The sequence below is a fragment of the Hoplias malabaricus genome, chromosome 6, assembly GCF_029633855.1.
Source record: "Hoplias malabaricus isolate fHopMal1 chromosome 6, fHopMal1.hap1, whole genome shotgun sequence".
In the NCBI taxonomy this organism is placed as follows: Eukaryota; Metazoa; Chordata; class Actinopteri; order Characiformes; family Erythrinidae; genus Hoplias; species Hoplias malabaricus.
In genome coordinates this window covers 23,544,299-23,562,598 of record NC_089805.1, presented here as the reverse complement: position 1 = coordinate 23,562,598, position 18,300 = coordinate 23,544,299, and the positions used below count along the sequence as shown (strand labels likewise).

The following is an 18,300-nucleotide window of genomic DNA, read 5'->3' as shown; positions in this document are numbered from 1 at the left end:
AAATTCTTCAAGTTTTTTTTCTAAACCGCTTTATGGTTCATTAGCCTATGACTATGATTAGCCTATGATTACTTCTAACAACAGTTGCCTAGGGGAGGAGAATTAAACACTCGTCTTCTACATAGATGACAGTGTTATTACCTGTTACACTACACCAACAAAAATTGTTTGAAAAAAATGTGCCTTATTCAGACAGACTCTGTGAAATGCCCCAAGGGCAGTACTGGTGATCCTATATATGTAGCAGCCATTTTTGCATGACATGTTGCACATAAATGTTCAGTCAGCAGGTATTGTTGCACCTATGTAGACCCCATAGTTAAGCGTAACCTTTCCAAGACTATATACTAGCATCCACCTGCGATTACATACTGAAAAATCATGATTTATTCTCAGTGCAGTGTACACCAGTCTTGTTGTTTGCTCTTGTTGTGTTTTCTATTTATGAGCCTATATTACATTTCTATGCCATTTTTGTTTGGTTTGCTGTCATTGATCCTTACATGTCAGATCTTGTCTAATGAAACATTTTCAGTCTGATTATTGGTAAAGCAAAAAAAAACAAAAAAAAAAAAACATCTGGACTGAAATAAAATCCACTGTGACTGAAGATATTGTGATGCTTTACAGGAATATTTACAGATAGGGAATAAATGGTTCCATGGTGGTCTCCTATTGACTGAATTCAGACACAGTGAGGGTGGTGGTTTGGTGTGAACAACTTACTTAAAAACCTTTTATGCATTCATTTTATTAATATCATTAATTTTACTTCTTTTGAATGTGACTGCTACAAGTGTATATTTAGCACATTGTCCTCCATAAAACAAAAACAGCTCACTTTATGCCAGAGTTCATAACCATAGTCTTTCATAACCACCTGTTCACAAATTAAGAAATAATGGGTTAAAGGCACTTGAAATTGTGTTCTCAGAAAATACAATTGCGTTCAAAACAAGGCATACTTTTTTTCCCAAAATAAATGCAGAAGTTCCCCATGTATCCTTTATTTTAAATACATGGATGTCAGCACAAGATCCCTTGGTCATAACATGATGTTATAAGAATGGCATTAAGGGGACATACAATTTACTGCTGTTTGTGATAGCTTAACAGATACATAACATTTTAACAATTAGATCCTATCTCTTTCTTTTCTTGACCCAACCATATCTGAAGTAAGATCTACAGACTGTATGATGAAGAGTGGAAGACAGCCATGCATTCATAGCTTCATAGCTCACAAGGCTTTGAAATGTATTTGTATGCCTAATAAATGTGTTCATTATTTTATTGTATTCAGTACCCTTTGGTCAAATTAAAGAAAGCTATAAACTCCGAAATCTTTTTTGGACAGAATCTATTACAGAACAACAGTTCCTAACCTAATCCTCCTTTAAGGCTTGTGTATCTGTCGTCTGTTTTAAAAAAGAAACATTCAGACAAAATTGAGGTCCCTTTTAAGAGGCACGTTTATTTAAAAAATGCATTGAAACAGATTAAGGTGGGAATGTAATGTTACTTTTGGCAGCAGAATGTTATTGAGCAGTGTTTTACTCAACAGAACAGGTTTTTGTTGTGGACAGGTGCAGTGTGAGAGACCTTGAAGTGGCAATGTCAAGCATCACAACTGTGGCCAGAGTGAACCAGCACTCCATACAGTTCCTAAATATCTGGCTGAGGACAGGACAGACATGTACTGGGGTAGAATCAACGGTCCCCAACAATGTCAAGAGCAAATCTACGCCTTTGACTGTAAGCATCAACTTCATCATTTAAAGGGGCATTCAGCCTAAACCGAGCATTTAATAAGCAATTTGTACATAAATCTAGTACATTGTAGTCTTTGAGTAAAAAATACATGTTTGATATTACATTTCTCATTTGACCTCTCTAATTGTTAGACCACCTCAGTTTGATTAGCAGCACTTTTGAGATGTTAGGGAAAGTGCTTTTCACAGAGGCTTGGTCAATTCTATTATTTAGCACCTATTAGCATAACAGTGGAATGTTTTTCACTGTATTTTGTCTGCGCTAATAAAGAAATACAGTTTCTTTTCACAGTTTATAAACATTTTTTAAACAAACAAAAGCAAACACAATGCACAATCTGAAAAAGCTAGACACAACACAAACAACATTATACAAAAACAAAGCAAGCTGAACACAACACAGACTACAGTATACTAAAAGCTGAAGAATAACGAACAGAAAACAACCGTGACCATAAGCAAATAAACATACATCTACATACAAGGCCAGACACACTGAAACCAAAGAGCTATATATACAGGAGCACAGACAAGCAACACCTTGGAAGGATAATGAAATGGGCCGTACCACAATGGAGGCACAGGTGGAAACACTAATGACAAGGCGGGGTTAAGGTGGCGACAAGGGAGGAGATAACAAACCAAACAGGGCCATGAGCTAAAAGGAGCACAACAAGGAATCTCAGAAAAGACACACAAAAAAAGCAGAACAACATGAAACTGGTCAAAAGCGTGACACAGACCAGGAGCTTTAATGCGTTGCTTCTAAGACATGCTCAAAGGACACGTAGATAGACATCATGCTGAACCCCTTGTTTAATTACTGTCCAATCAAACACGGTCTATCCAATAGTTACTTTCACAAACAGGGAGAAATAGTTCACACTCAGTGTACACATGAGATCTGTTAAATACAGCATTCACAGCTCATGAGCTTAGTGCAGCTGCTTTGGGTAGTTAAAGACCTGAATGATATGTTTCTCCGTTGTGCACATCACACAGAATCCAGTCTTCTGACCCGTTGGTGAAAGAGACCCATGTTAAATGTTGAATTTAAAAACAAGCTGAAGATGTAACACTGAAATCGAGCAAAATGCTAAATGTTTCTGGAATGTTCTCCAGTGATCAGCACATGGCAAGAGGTGTGTATGTAAGGCAGTGGAGAACTGAGCTAACGTATTAGAGAGGGTTTTTACGTCCTCAGACTTTTCCAATGGGGACAACCTGGCACTCCAAAATCCCACTGCAAAGAAGAGAGCACCTTGTGCTACCTTGACAAAAAGCGCTACCACAGTGTGCTTTCCTAAGTACAGCCACTTAAATTGAACAGTGGATATCAATAAGCTAAAAGTACTAGATTAGAAAATGCTCTAAATTGAATTATGAGCTGGGTTTTGTACAACTTAAATTAGGGTGACCAGACGTCCTCTTTTACCCGGACATGGCCTCTTTTTTAGACTTAAAAAAATGTCCGGTCGGAATTTCACAAACGTCCAGGATTTTGTTTTTCTAGAGCTTACATAGAACTTCGAGAAACGTTTCGTTCACAAACTAGTCCCGCCCTCCCCTACTCCGATTGGTTCGCTTGAGTGAGAAGGGGGCGTGGTGAAGTAGCCTAAAATCTTCTGATTGGTCGGTCTGACTGTAGAGCTACCGTTATTGGTCGATAACCTTCTCTGTAAACATTTAATTGTTCAGTCTGCACGTCAGTAGTCCTTGTTTACGTCAGGCAAAGCTCATGCCGAAACGTAAACGTAAGTTCTCGGGTGAATTAAAAAAGGAAATTCCCATGTGTTGTGTAGCAAATAAAGGTGTAAAGGACCTAAGAGCACACATAGGTTCAGCTAAACATACAACGGCATTCTTTTTACCATCTCAGACTGGTCACCCTAATTAAATACCTGTATGAGGGTAAAGATAAAGTAATTACGGCGTTCCCTTTTTTATTATTTTATTCAACATGTAGTTTTGGAACAGTTAGAGAAATAATAACAGTAAATTGAGACTGTATAATGCACACAAGGAAAACTCAAATTAATGTTCAGAATGTCATATTTTATCATGTAATGACAGTGACGATATAATATATATACATTTGCTCTAAATGTGTTTAAGGAATGTAGTAGAGCTCAGCTCTATGAGCAGTGTGTTAATGGCCAACAGATGTCGCTGCTTTCGTTCTGTTGCTCTGAAACATAAAGCGCTTTTTTCCCCTCAAATGTTGTTCACATGTGTTACCTTGCATTCCCCCAGATTTCTATCCGTGTGTGTGTGTGTGTGTGTGTGTGTGTTTTATATCTACAAGGCTGCTGTGATGAGATGAAAGAAGGCAAAAAGGCTATGCAGTGCAATGGTGTGGAACAACTATATAATTAGAAGTACCTCAGAAACACTGGATAACATTCCTCTCTCTCTCTCTCTCTCTCTCTCTCTTTCCCCCCTCTGTGTCTGCACTAGATTTAATGTTTTCCAGATGTTGCCCCCTCTTGTTCTCCCCCCCAGGAGAGCGATTCGCACAGCTTTCGTCTGTAGCTGGAGCATTTGCTGAAAATGTTATAAGTGACTTCCTTTAGCATTTTACTGAAAGCAAAGAATATAGAGGAAAAAAGAGGGCACTGAAGTTGCTCTTATTAAAAAAAAGTTTAAATTAATTTTACATAATTCAGTTTTATTTCTTATTTAACAAAATATGTAAATAATCAAGTCAATTAGCCTTACCCTGTTCTGTTAGCTTTACTTTACTTGCTCTGTTGCAGCAAGGGGTGGAAAATGTACATGACGTAAGACTTTTTAGCAAGATTTTAGCAAGTTTTAATAAAACACTCCAAATTGTATGGCAAAAGAAAGGGGCAAATTTGATGACATATCTGAAGGTCTAAATGAAGACGATAAGAGTAAAAAAAAAGATATTTTACTTTGACATGTTAATGTTAATTTCTGCCAGTCCACAATTATTTTAATGCTAAGCTAATATAGTTTCACATTTAAAATAGAGCCGTCTTTTTAACATTTAAATGAAACCTGAGTAGACTTTGGATAATGGATCTGTTACATAGCCATGACTTCCAGAAGGTCATCTCTTGGCAATTAAAAAAAAAAAAAAAAAGACTGGCATTCCACTGTCAATGTGTTTTTTGCTGGGTATTCAAGGGGTTATATTCTGAAATATTCTTGCACACACAGTACTGGACCTGCATTTGAGTGAGGGCACAAAAACAAGGTTAAATAGAGCAAAACAAACGTGTGAAGATATAAGAGTATTGATGATTCATTCATTGTCTGTAACCGCTTATCCAATTCAGGGTCACGGTGGGTCCCGGAATCACTGGGCACAAGGTGGGGACACACCCTGAAGGGGGCACCAGTCTTTCACAGGGTGACACACACACACGCACTTACACCTATGGACACATGAGTCACCAATCCACGTACCAATGTGTGCTTTTGGACCGTGGAAGAAACTGGAGCACCCGGAGGAAACCCACACAGACCAACACACCAAACTCCTCACAGACAGTCACCCGGAGCAGGACTCGAACCCCCAACCCCAGGTCCCTGGAGCTGTGTGACAGCGACACTATTTGCTACATTTTATCCGAAGCATTTCACAGAAGTTTCATCAAGATCCCAGAGAACTGTGATAACTTGTGGAACGTTGAGTGTTATATGCCTGATTTAATTGAACCCCTTTAGGCCTTTAGGTAATCTCCTGAATTCCTAATGAACGGGAGAGGTTGCTTGGCTATATATACATGGATGCAACTGAAAAAGTAAAACCTGATTAGCTACATTTCCACTGAGCATTTTAAGATTTTAACTATCTTATTTCCAGTTAAATTTTCAACAATTGCAGAGTTTAAATGCAGCCAGTAAACACTCTGTATCCACTGATGCAACAAACCATTGACAGTATTAAAAAATATGATACTTTCCTGAAATTTTCCAAACTTTTAAAACCGGTGCCTACTGAATCCACATGAATGATGTAATGTGTAGGAATGCCCTGTTGGACCCTACCACCATTAAATGATCATCACCCTCTCCAGCATTCTTCGTTTGATCATTGTCAACCTCACATCTCCTTTGTTAGCAACTTGCCTCTGTCTGACCATATGCGAAATTTTGTATTTGTCATTCTTTTTCTCTATACTCTTTCATTACGCGTTTCTACTGTAATCTAGAAATGATCAAATTATACAGGAGGATGTGTGTGGGTTATACACTGACTGGACACCGGATTAGGATCTACTGCGTAGCATTTATATTCACTGTGAATTTTATTAGCGCCACTATACAAGAGCAATTTATAGTTCTACAATTACAGACTGTAGTCCAGCTGTTTCTTTGAATAATTTGTATGTGTGCGTGTGTGAGAGAGACAGAGAAAGAGAGAGAGAGAGAGAGAGAGAGAGAGAGAGAGAGAGAGAGAGAGAGAGAGAGAGATACCAGGTAGGTGTTCCTAATCCAGTGATCGTTCAGTACAATGTTAGATAAGGGACTGGGCAATCAGCATATTTTTGGTATCTGCATGGTGGTCTAGGATTTGTGAGGATTCACTTTATATTAAATGTTTAAGTGCCATTAAAGGGGAAACAAGAAAATAAAAAGACCATTTCCATTCCTAGTTCAGTGCAAGATTTTGATCTCACACCTATGTCCCAAACAATAGCAGAGAAAGAAAATCATAAGAATAAAAAACAGATGTATGTGTAATTTGATTGCAGTATTTTACGTATAATAAACAGTACGTATACTTGAGAAATGGTGATAGAAGTGTAGCGGAGCATAGTGAGAAGATATTTATTATTTATTCACTACAGACTGTCCTACTTACTTTATCTGCAATCCGTCACTGTCCTTGTTTCAGTGTAATACTAATTGTATTTTATTTAATAAGGAGTAAATGTCTTTTAAAATAAAACAACATTGTGGCTACAGTTGCTCCTGCTTGTAATATTTGTGCGACGTAAAAATACTGTTACACTTTGTAAACAGTTATTGTGTGTGTGTGTGTGTGTTTGTGAGACACAGTCCTTTTTAAAATGAATTCCACCTGGAGGTAAGGAAGTCCAGTATGGGGCCCACTTTCTTGTTTTAACTCTACCATACTCTCTCTCTCTCTCTCTCACACACACACACACAGAGAGAGAGAGAGTTCAGTAGATGTCATCATGACATAAGGTTAATTCTATCATGTATACAATCATGTTACACTCTATATACAATTCAATGTAGTGTATATTATATATATTAGTGCCCACACAGTTTCTCTCTCTCTCTCTCTCTCTCTCTCTCTCTCTCACTCACTCTCGCTTGCTTTCTCTCTCACTCAAAAATATGGACACATATACATACAACCTTACACTACATACACACATAAAGATATATATTTTTTCTGGCTATGTGAGGGTAGTAGGGAGTTAATGCAGTTGGAGCAGATTTCTGCTGAAAGGCCTTAATGACCGGAGCAGCTGCTGCTGGGGTTGACCCTCCAAATCCCTCTCTCCCTCCCCTCTGTGTCTTTCCTTCCTTTTCCCTTCTTCCTTCACTGTCACGACATTCAGTTCTGTACACTTTATGTGCAGAGAAGACAGAATAGTCCACTTTTTGGGCCACTTTGTTAAAAACGAAAGTCTTGTTTGTAGTTAAGTATAAACAAAGTTTTATTAAAAATGAGCTGTCACATATTCAGTGAGTTTTATTCAGTGAGCTGGTACTGTGACTACAAGAGCATCCACACAGCTCTTCCAAGCAGCAAGCTGTGTTCCTTTATGCTGCAAATATATGTAAAAAGCAAACATCTACACTATTTATAGAAAAGCATTGTAAAGGACCACACATGACCTAAGGTCTCCATGGGTCATATTCTAATAGCATTGGGATGTGCTGGAGTGCTGTTTGTGATCCAGAACTAATCCTCCAACAGTGTCTGACCTCAGTAATGCTCGTGTGGTTGAATGCCATCAAATGTTTGAAGCAATGTTCCAACATTAAGAGTTAGACTCCAGTTGTATCAGCAATAATAAAGGAGTTCCATTTCCATTTTCATTTTAGAAGACAATGGGGATGTGTCTACAGACTTCTGGAACTGTCGTGTATACCAGTAAGAGTTAAACTTGTTCTTCTAATACTAATATTTTCACTATTAAAACAATTTACTACCACCTCCTGTAGTACAGTTAATGCTATTTACTACAACGAAAATTAAAATCCCACTTATATTCTTCCTCCATGTGGATTTTTACTATAATTACTCCCATAAATAAAAATAATAAAGCTTAACTTACTACTATAATATTACTGAAACTGTCACTACTACTGCTAAAAATGGTACTATAGCTACAACAATCACTATACTACTACTACTATTACTACTACTACTAAAAGTAATGCTAATTACTGATATGATTCTATGCTTCTAAAACTACCACAGTTTGCATTATTATTGTTTACATATATTTGTTAATATTAATAGTACTGCTGCTATTAATACTTAAAATACTACCAGTACTAGTAAATTACTGCCAAAATTACCATTAGCATTTCTATTACTACTTGAAATACTACTACTAAAAGTGCTGCTAAAACTATCACTATCAGCACTACTACTACTGCTTCTAGTACTACAGCTGCTGATAATATACAAAAGTACTACTACTACAGATAAGATGCTACTACTGAAACTGTAACTACAACTACAACTGTAACTGCTTAAATGAAAAAAATAATAATAATAATAATTACAAATATTAAAATCCCCAAAATAATAGTTAAACAAGATAAAGGTATAAAGTGTTTATAGCAAATAAATGAATGAACGAAAATTGTCATATCACAATAAGAATTATCACATACAACAGTGACAAAGGCTCCAGACACATACATGCAATGGCATATTGATGAAATGCATAAGGAAGAATACAGGATAAAAAATGTTTTATTAATTTGCATTTGTGTGTGTGTGTGTGTGTGTGTGTGTGTGTGTGTGTCTGTGTTGTGAAGTGATGGTAGTCATACAGCATGTGTTTCCAATACACTCTACTTCAGCATTCTCTTAGCCAAAGATCATGACTAAAGACACCCCCTCCCCTGTGTGTGTATGTGTGTGTGTGTCTCTGTGTATGTGTGTGTGTGATCATTCGTGTGCCATTGTTGAGGTTACTGAGAACCTTTTGAAATCAGAGCAGTGTTAAGTATATTATTGCAATCTTCAGTGGAATTGCATGGTGAATTTGAACCCATTTTATAGCTGAAGTGTTTGATGTTGGTGTTGTATTACTGCTGACTGATATAAGTTGGAGTTCCTTCTCTGAGAAAGAGATAGAGATGTTGGCTGGGCATTCTGATCATATTAACGCACTACATTTATAAACTATAAAGACAAATGTTTGTGCTGTGAAGTGGTTATTTGTCGTCTCAGAGGCCTTCGTACTCATCTAGCCAGCACTTTATTTAAGCTAACACAATATCTGCATGGCGACTTTATGCTCATATGCAGCTGGTCCACGATGGCCTTCTTTTTATTTTGTGCTCTTTGGTGGAAATGATTGCAAATTACATCCGAAAAGTTGGGACATTGTGCAAAATGTAAATAAAAACAGAAGGCAACTATATGCAAATAATTCAAACTCTGTATTTAATTGAAAACCAAACAAAGCCCATGTTTGATGTTGAGAAACTGAGAACTGAGAACTGAGGGGTGGTCCTATTTTGAATTTGATGCCAGCAGCCATGGCAAAACGTTGATATGGGGCAACAGAAGACTGGTTGTGTCGTGCTACAATAAAAATAAATAAAAAATGTGTTTAATTGACAACAGGCCAGTGACATTATTGGGTTTATAAAAGCATCTCAACGAGGCTGGGCCTAACAAAAATAAAGATGGAGAGGGGGATTCACCACTCTGTGAATGACTGCATGGGCAAATAGTGTAACAATTCAAAAGAAGATATTACATATAAACAGGATTCAGAAACACCACTGCCTTTGTTTGGGCCCAAGCTCATTTAAGTAGAAAAGTGTCCTGAGGTCAGAAAAATCAAAATTAGTATCCTCTTTAAAAGAGGAAGCCCGCATCTATGATGTTATGAAGGGGAATGAATGACTTTCGCATCTGTGAACTGTGAAGGCACTGTTAATGCAGAATGATATTTACAGTTTTGCAGTAACTTGCTTGCCATCCAGACGATGTCTGATTCAAGGATTTTCTTTTTCTTATTTTAGTAAGGCAATGCTGATCCACATTGTGCATGGTTTACAGCAGCATTGGCCTACCAACACCTACCAACGTGTGTTTTTGGACTGTGGGAGGAAACCGGAGCACCCGGAGGAAACCCACGTGGACACGGGGAGAACACACCAACTCCTCACAGACAGTCACCCGGAGCGGGAATCGAACTCCAGGTCCCTGGAGCTGTGTGATTGCGACACTACATGCTGCCCCACATTTTGCCCAATGTCCTAAATTTTCTGGAAATGGGGTTTGTACAAGCCATGTGGAAATAACTGAGTATTCAAAATGAATGCACACTAAAATAACTGTTTTCATACTTTAGAAAATGTGTCTCCAAATGTTTAGATGAATATTTTGAGTATTTTCTGTCACAGAGATGAGATTTATATAAATTACACTTATGTTTATGCCAGGGAGAGTGGGCCACAATGTAATACATTATGTTTTTATATTTCTCATACCAGGAAAATGTGCATCTCTGCCACAAACAATATTTACTCACTTACTGTTTATAAACAGATAGAGGTTGTTTGTAATCAACTGAATGGATGGTGAACATTGCTAAACAGATTATTTTTATCATCATGTGATCCCTGGCCCAATCACCATGGTGTCTCAGCCATTTGAGTCCTGAAGTCAAACAAGCCTTGCTCTCTCAGTATGGGTAGTCTGTTAGCCAACAACAGATCAGGGCTGTGTATAAGAAAAACCTTATTAGAACAAAGGAGATCGTTATATAGTAGGGTGAGCGTCACACTGAACAGTCTTTCCCTGCTAAGATTGTGTTAACACTAAGATGGTTTTGGGAAACTGGGCCCTGGTCAATAAATATTCTCCTCCAAGCGTGCTGAGCAGTCTAATGGGGTTTAAAAAGAAGTTGTGTATGGCTTCACAAGTCACAGAGGAAGCACCTGCAGAGAATCTTATAATCGGAGACAAATCTTTGTGTATCTCTTTCGATCTTTTCCTCTCTTCTTCCCTTCCCCCTTTCCCTGCCACATGCCACATCTGTTCCACACTCTTCTTCCTCTGCAAATCATATTCAGTCCTCTCTTTTTAAACTCTTTGGACTGGTTTATGCTGTTTTTTGCCTTCTAATCTCTCTCTCTCTCTCTCTCTCACTCTCTCTCTCTCTCTCTCTCTCTCTCTCTCTCTCTCTCTCTTTGATACTGCGAATAACAAAATAATGGCTTCCATTCATCGTGTTGAGACTTACCCTAATCTTAAATTATATCTACTGCCTTCCTAAATCTAAAACTTACCATTACTATAAAGAGTAAGATTAGTACTAGTACTAGTAATAATGGTTAGGAGTCCATGAAAATGTCAATGTAGGATAGGCAGCTAGTCCAAGGCAAGGGGCTGTAGCTGGAGTGTGGGCAGCCAATCTGAAGTGGGTAGCAGGAGAGTGCAACAGTCAGTCATCCATCAGTGTCCAGCCTCTCTCTTTCTCTCATACACACAAACATACACATGCACACACATATACTGGCTTTTACAGCTGTGTTGGTCTATTCAGGGGTCCGTACAAAAATTCATAAGAGAACTAGACAGGAAGTGACCTCAGTCACATGAACTGATTCTTACTGGGCTCAAGCAGATACAAAGGAAATGCTTCAAGTTTGTGTGCGTGTACAATGCAGTCATTTCCTGTCAACAGGTCACTTAAAGCTATTCATTCTTTGGCATCAGGAAAAAATAAAAAGAAAATATATACAAAGAAAAAAAACAACTATTATAAAAAATGTTTCAGTATTCACTGTGTTCTTTCTTTGCTTGTATCATTTTTTTACAGACCTTCCCTAAGTTTCTCTGGAAAAAAATCTGGAGATTTTTTTCCATCACTCCAAAGTTTTAGAAGTTAGTTGTGTTTTAATATTTTTCACAATTCAAATAATCCAAAGGATATTATATAAAGTCAAGGTCTAGGCCTTGGGGTAGTGGGTACATTGTACTTGCAAATGTTATTTATTTATTTATTTATTTATTTATTTACTTTTGGTAACAACTTTCTTTCAGACCCACAGTGGTGAGTTTTCTTCTCTCAGTGGAAAAAATGAACAGAAACATCAGGAGTCTATTTAAAAATACTTATTACAAAAGAACATGGAAACTCCAACTTGATTTTACCCTTTACGTACACAAATGGATTGCCTTATACACTGAACTATCACTGGATTAGGAACACCTACACTCACTGTCCGTTTTATCAGCTCCACTGACCATACAGAAGCACTTTGTAGTTCTACAATTACAACTGTTTTTCTGCATACTTTCTTCTCCGTTTCACCCTGTTATTCAATGGCCAGGACCACCACAGAGCAGGCATGATTGACATGATGGTGATGTGTTAATTTGTGATGTGCTAGTAGGCATGGATCAGACACAGCACGACTGCTAGACTTTTTAAACCCCTCAGCGTCACTGCTTGACTAAGAATAGTCCACCAACCAAAAACATCCAGCCGACAGCGTCCTGTATCCACTGATGAGGAACTAGAAGACGACAGATGAGCCACTGTCTCTGGTTTTAGTTGATCCACTTGTACAAGCGTGTCACACACTAACACACCACCACCACCTCAGTGTCGCAGCAACGCTGAGAATGATCCACCACCCAAATAAAACCACTCTGTGGTGGTCCTGGCTGTTGAGGAACAGGGCAAAAGGGGGGAAACAAAGTATACAGAGAAACAAATGGACTACAATCTGTAATTATAGAGCTACAAAGGGCTCCATATGGTCAGTGGGGCTGATAAAATGGACAGTGAGTGTAGACACAAGGTAGCTGTTCCTAATCCAATGATTCATTGCATTTAATCTCCTGCGTAATACACAGTTTGAAGTAAATGACCAGTCCATAATTAACCTTTTGACTGGAAAAGTTATGACTGATTTGTGTTCATAATTATTTTGGTTTCTGTTTGGAATCTTTGACTTGTCACGTCTCTCATGTTGCTGGACCACCACAGTGTGATAACACAACAAGGTTATGATTTAGACAATGTCAGCAAGCACATTTGCAAACATACCCAGTCATAAACACAGCAGTACAGTCAGAGCTGATAACTCACTTCACTTGGGTAGTTTTACAGTAAAGTTGTGCACACAACAAAGTCAGCACTCTTTCTGTACTCTTTCCAAAAGGCTAAATATGGATGGAAATATGAACCATCTGGAGTTTCCCTTCTTTGGGTATACAAGAGATTTACTCATGTTGTCATTTATGCATGTTTCTTAAAGGAATATTGCAGGGTTTGTTGGAATGATCTGCTTAATGAGCTACACCAATCAGCCATAACATTAAAGCCACCTTTTTCTTTATAATGTCATTATCAATTTTACCTGCTCCACTTACAATATATGTGCTCTTTGTAGTTTTACAGTTAAAGAATGCTATCCACATGTTGCTCTGCATGCTTTGTTAGCTTATTTTACTGTGTATTTCATGGGTAAGACCCCCCCCCCCCCCACACACACACACACAGGACCACCTCAAAGCAGGTATGATTTGTGTGGTGCATCATTCTCGGTGCTGAAGTGACACTGCCGTTTTTGTGGTGTGTTAGTGTGTATTGTGCTGGTACGAGTGGATCAGACACAGCAGTGCTGCTAGAGTTTTTAAAACCCTCAGAAAGACTAGAGGACGACCAACACAAGCTGGGTCAGTTTGGTGCCCTGTGATGGACAACACTGGATCCAGTATTATAGGGTAGGTTCTAGATCAGGATAAAGTGGTTACAAATGATGAAAGAATGGATAATCATGAATGAATTATCCCACGTCTCACCTGAAGACCTCTCGTCTGTGTCCCTGAAATGTGTCACAGTGTCTGGGGCTTGCTCAGTGATCTATTGCTAGGTGAGAAACTGCCTTCAGACAAAGAAAATCTCATGACTTGTCATGCACTAATCAAATCTAACCTATTGCTAAAGTAACTGGACTTCCGTTCTAAGTGTTTCTGGAGTTTGGGTTCTTGTAGGTTTCTAAGCAGACTACATAATGTATTGTCTGTGCAAATGGAGCATGTGCTGCAGATGTCGCTAACCGAGATGGAGCCAAAAAACACTGGAGTATTCTTTCAATAAACACTTAACAAAGGAGTAGGTTTTATTAAGTGATTCTAGGTTTCCCTCTCTCTGGCTCTCTATAGGCACGTTTCTAAACATCAGGCCCATGTAATTAATATGTCCACCCACACCCCCCCCAAGGAGGACCCCTTCCCACGGCCTGGCGCTCAGCCTGAGAGAGGAATGTCAGCTGAAAAATGCCTGGCTGGACTTTGCCCTGTTTCTCTCTTACTTTTGTGGTGTTTCCTCTGGATGCATTAGCTCTTTTCAAACAAGCATTCAGGACAGAGGCCTCAAGGGACCCTCGTGGGAAGTAAAGGCTGCTTCCCTCATATTCCAAATGTGTGTGTGTGTGTGTGTGTGTCTGTGTGTGTGTCATTAGAAGACTGCTGTCCACATCTGGCCGGCAGTGGGGGGAGGAGGAGTGAAGCTGTGTATGTGTAAGTATGTGAAGTGTCAGATCTATTGTGTTGTTCCCCATGTTGATGGTAAAACACAAACATTTTGATGTTGTTTACACTTAGGGTGTGTCCCCATAAAAACAAATACTTGTTTACTACAGTTCAATACAGTGCCGTTGTCCCTGAGGTACAGAACTGTGCAGGAGTCAGAGACCACCAGTCAAAATGACCACTAAGGACAAGGTATTCATCTTTCAGGAGACATTTCTGAGAAGATCATTTAGACATAACACAATCCAACTGTATAAACGAAACGAACGAATGCTATACACAAATGGGACCAACATTCAACACCTGGGAGGCCCCCAGAGATGGAGAACTTTGAGCTCTCTCTTGCTTCATATCTGAAAAAAAATTCACAGGTCTTTTGTGTTCATCCCACTACTGGGAGAAGGCTGCACAATATTGTGGGAGCAGCCGTGGCTTTAGGGTTAGAGAAGTGGGCTAGGGTTCAGTCCCCAAGATGGGCTGGAAAATGGGGGGGTGAGGTAACAGTGATATTTCCTCCTTCAATATCCACAGCTGTGGTGCCCTTGAACAAAGCACCCAATGCTTAACTGCTCCTTGGGTGCTTATGTTTGTGTGTGTGTGTGTGTTTACTAGTTTACTACCACTGATAGGTTAGTAAATCTCGATAGAATAATAATAATTATTAATTTTAAGATGAATAAAACACACTGGGTTTGAAAGGATGTGTGGCTGTCAAAAGGCTGTATGTGAGAAAATTAATAGATCAATAAAACAGAAACGCCATTGTGTTACTTGTTACTTGTGTGTGAGAGTGTGTGTGTGTGTGTGTGTAATCTGCACCAGATGACCAGTGGGGTGAGAGAAATTGGAGTAGGCGGACCTTTCCTTTCTCTCTCTCTCTCTCTCTCTCTCTCTGTGTTTAGTCTTCACTGCAGCTGGATCTGCAGCAGGGTTGTGCTCGCGCGCTCTTGACCAGCCGGACCGAAGCAGAGGAATGACCACTGCACTGTCCCGGGGATGGCCGCGCGCGCGCTCCTTTTCCTTTTCTTTGCCCTTGCGGTGCTGCCCGCTGTTCTCCACACAGCGCGAGCCCTCTGCCCGGAGAGTTGCGAGTGCGGACGCGCGCCACCACATGTACTTTGCGCAAACCGCGGACTGCGCACCGTGCCGCGCGCGCTTCCGGCCGACAGCGCGCTGCTCGTGCGCGTCCTCGGCCTGGCTGGCAACTTCATTGACGGCGTGGGCGCGCGCGACCTGGCACGTTACAGCCGCCTGACTCGCCTCGACTTACAGTTCAACCGCATTGGACAAGTACACCCGCGCGCGTTTGCGAAGCTCTCCGAGTTGCGGGAACTCTACCTGGGCCACAACCTCCTCTCGGCCGTGCCACCGCTCGCGCTGCAGCCGTTAACGAAACTCGCCGTGCTCTACGTGAACCACAACGTCATCGAGGAGCTCGAGTCCGGGACCTTCGGGAACCTAACGAGCGTGACGCAGCTGCGGCTGGACGGAAACGCACTGGAGACTCTGCGCGAGTCCGTTTTCGAGCCCTTGTCCGGTCTGGTTTCGCTACGGCTCGAGTCCAACCGCGTGCGCCGCGTGCATCCCGCGGCTTTTGCCAAACTCGCGCGCCTGCAGCTGCTGAATCTCTCCGACAACCAGCAGACGGAACTGCGCGACGCACGCACCTTCGCGCGCCTCCACTCTCTCAGGACGCTGCTGCTGGCGCGCAACCGTATCGGGCATGTGGGCGCGGGCGTCTTTCAGGATTTGCACAGGCTCGTGACGCTCTCGCTCAGCGGCAACGGGATCACGGAGCTGGAGCCCGAGGCCCTGGCGGGCCTGTCGCACCTGCGCGAGCTCGCGCTGGACGGCAACGCGCTGACCGAGGTGCCCGCGGGCCTACTGGACCCACTCGCGCGCCTCGAACGCCTCGACTTGAGCGCCAACAGCATTGCGCGCGTGCACGATGGCGCGTTCGCGCAGCTCGAGCGCCTCCGCGTGCTCGCGCTGCGAGGAAACCGGCTCGCCAGTCTGGCGGGCGGCGCGCTGTCTACCAACACGGCTCTGCGCGCCCTCGACCTGCGCGGCAACGAGTGGGCGTGCGGCTGCCGCGCCGAGGCGGTGAAAAGCCGCGCGGGGGGAGAAGGAGGCGGACACGTGGCCGTGCGCTGCCGCGAGGAGGACGAGGAGAAGGTGGAGGAAGAGCTGATGGAACTGAGTGACTCGTGCCTAGAGGAGCGCGAGGTGACACAGGAGGAGGAACGCGTGAAGGAAATGGATCGCGAAACGTACACGGCTGCCGCGCGACAGGAGGCGGTGGTTCAGGGTGGGAGTGCACAGGAGCGCGAGGAGCAGTCCACGCAGAGGATAAACGAGAACATACAGAACACCAGCGCGAGTTCAAGACCGGGGAAAAAGCGCGGGAAGCCACGAGCCCTTAAGGGTACTTTAACAACTAAAATAGTCCCCATGACAACGCAGCAACGCTTGGACTCCTCTCGACAGGAACACCACTATGAACACACGGACGCGTGCCGCTTTAACCGTCTCCACATTGCCAACGTGACCGTGGACGAAGTCGCGGACAGCACGGCCACGGTGCGCTGGGATGCGGCGGCGGATGGCGGGGAGTTCGCGTTGCTCTTTCGTGTCTTCTTCGACCGCCTCGGAGACTCCACGCGCTTCCCACGCTATGCCTACGAAGATGGCACCAGCAGGGCCCTGACGCTGCGCGAGCTCCGCCCCGACTCCGCCTACATGGCCTGCGTGGAGAGCGTGGTGGGCGGGGCTCCATGCCACGTGGCCTCGCGCGACCACTGTGCTGGCTTTGTGACCGCGGCGGGCGCGCGCGATGCGGAGAAAAAGGCATGGCCAATGGCTCTGGCGGCTCTGGCGGTGAGCGTGCTGCTCGCGGTGCTGCTTGGCGGGGCGGGGCTGACGCGCGCGCTCACGAGAAGGAGGAGAAGGAGGCGGAGCGGCAGAATCAAAGGCGGGGGCGCGTATTCGTTCTCCGCGCGCACGCCATTCCGCACCGCCATGGCAACCGCTTGCGCGTCCTCGGAGTTCAGCGCGTACAGAAGCGGGCGAGCACTCGCTGAGGAGGGAGACCTGATCCAGTTTACAGCGGAGCGGATTTACAACAGCGCGCCCGCCTGCAGGCAGGATGACGTCACCATGCACCGGTTCTCCGACTAGGTGCGGCAATTTGTCATATCGTGGGGACCAAAACCTGTTTACACACTCACATTGTTGGGACCTTGTGGGGACAAACAGCTGGGTCCCACAGTGTAAAACATTATATTAAGATGAAGACATGTTTTAAAGTTAGGTTTTGGTTAGGGTTAGGGTTGTTTTTTTGTATTCTCCAAAAATGAATAGAAATCAATGTAATGTCCTACAATTCACATTAACCCGAGCATAGTATTAAAAATTACAATTGTCATTATATTAAACAAAAAAAATACCCTAAGAACGAAGCAGTTTGAAAATGGCATTTCATTTCCATTGTTTTGTCCATTTATTTTAAATATTGGTCACTGCATTCATTACATATACCATCAAGGAAAAAGGGCTAGCATATTCATTCATTCATTATCTGTAAGCGCTTATCCAGTTCAGGGTCTCGGTGGGTCTGGAGCCTACCCTGGAATCATTGGGCGCAAGGTGGGACGGGGCACCAGTCCTTCATAGGGCGACACACACTCACTCACACCTATCGATACTTTTGAGTCACCAATCCACCTACCAACATGCGTTTCTGTACCGTGGGAGGAAACCCACGTGGACACGGGG

The 18,300-nt window shown here is 42.2% G+C and overlaps 1 protein-coding gene across 1 annotated transcript; it reads left to right on the top strand.

Annotated features, from left to right (window-relative positions):
* The first annotated feature begins 15,522 nt into the window (after positions 1–15,522).
* tril (TLR4 interactor with leucine-rich repeats) lies at positions 15,523–17,876 on the top strand. Its single transcript, XM_066673481.1, has 2 exons — positions 15,523–16,752; positions 16,819–17,876. The coding sequence occupies exons 1-2, from the start codon at positions 15,523–15,525 to the stop codon at positions 17,701–17,703; spliced, it is 2,115 nt and encodes a 704-aa protein (XP_066529578.1). The 3' UTR covers positions 17,704–17,876.
* Positions 17,877–18,300: the final 424 nt, after the last annotated feature.

Excerpts from the sequence above, each read along its gene's own strand:
- tril (XM_066673481.1), top strand. The coding sequence starts at position 15,523 with ATGGCCGCGCGCGCGCTCCTTTTCCTTTTCTTTGCCCTTGCGGTGCTG. Across the intron at positions 16,753-16,818 it reads CGTGCCTAGAGGAGCGCGAG|GAGGCGGTGGTTCAGGGTGG; the intron begins GTGACACAGGAG and ends GCCGCGCGACAG.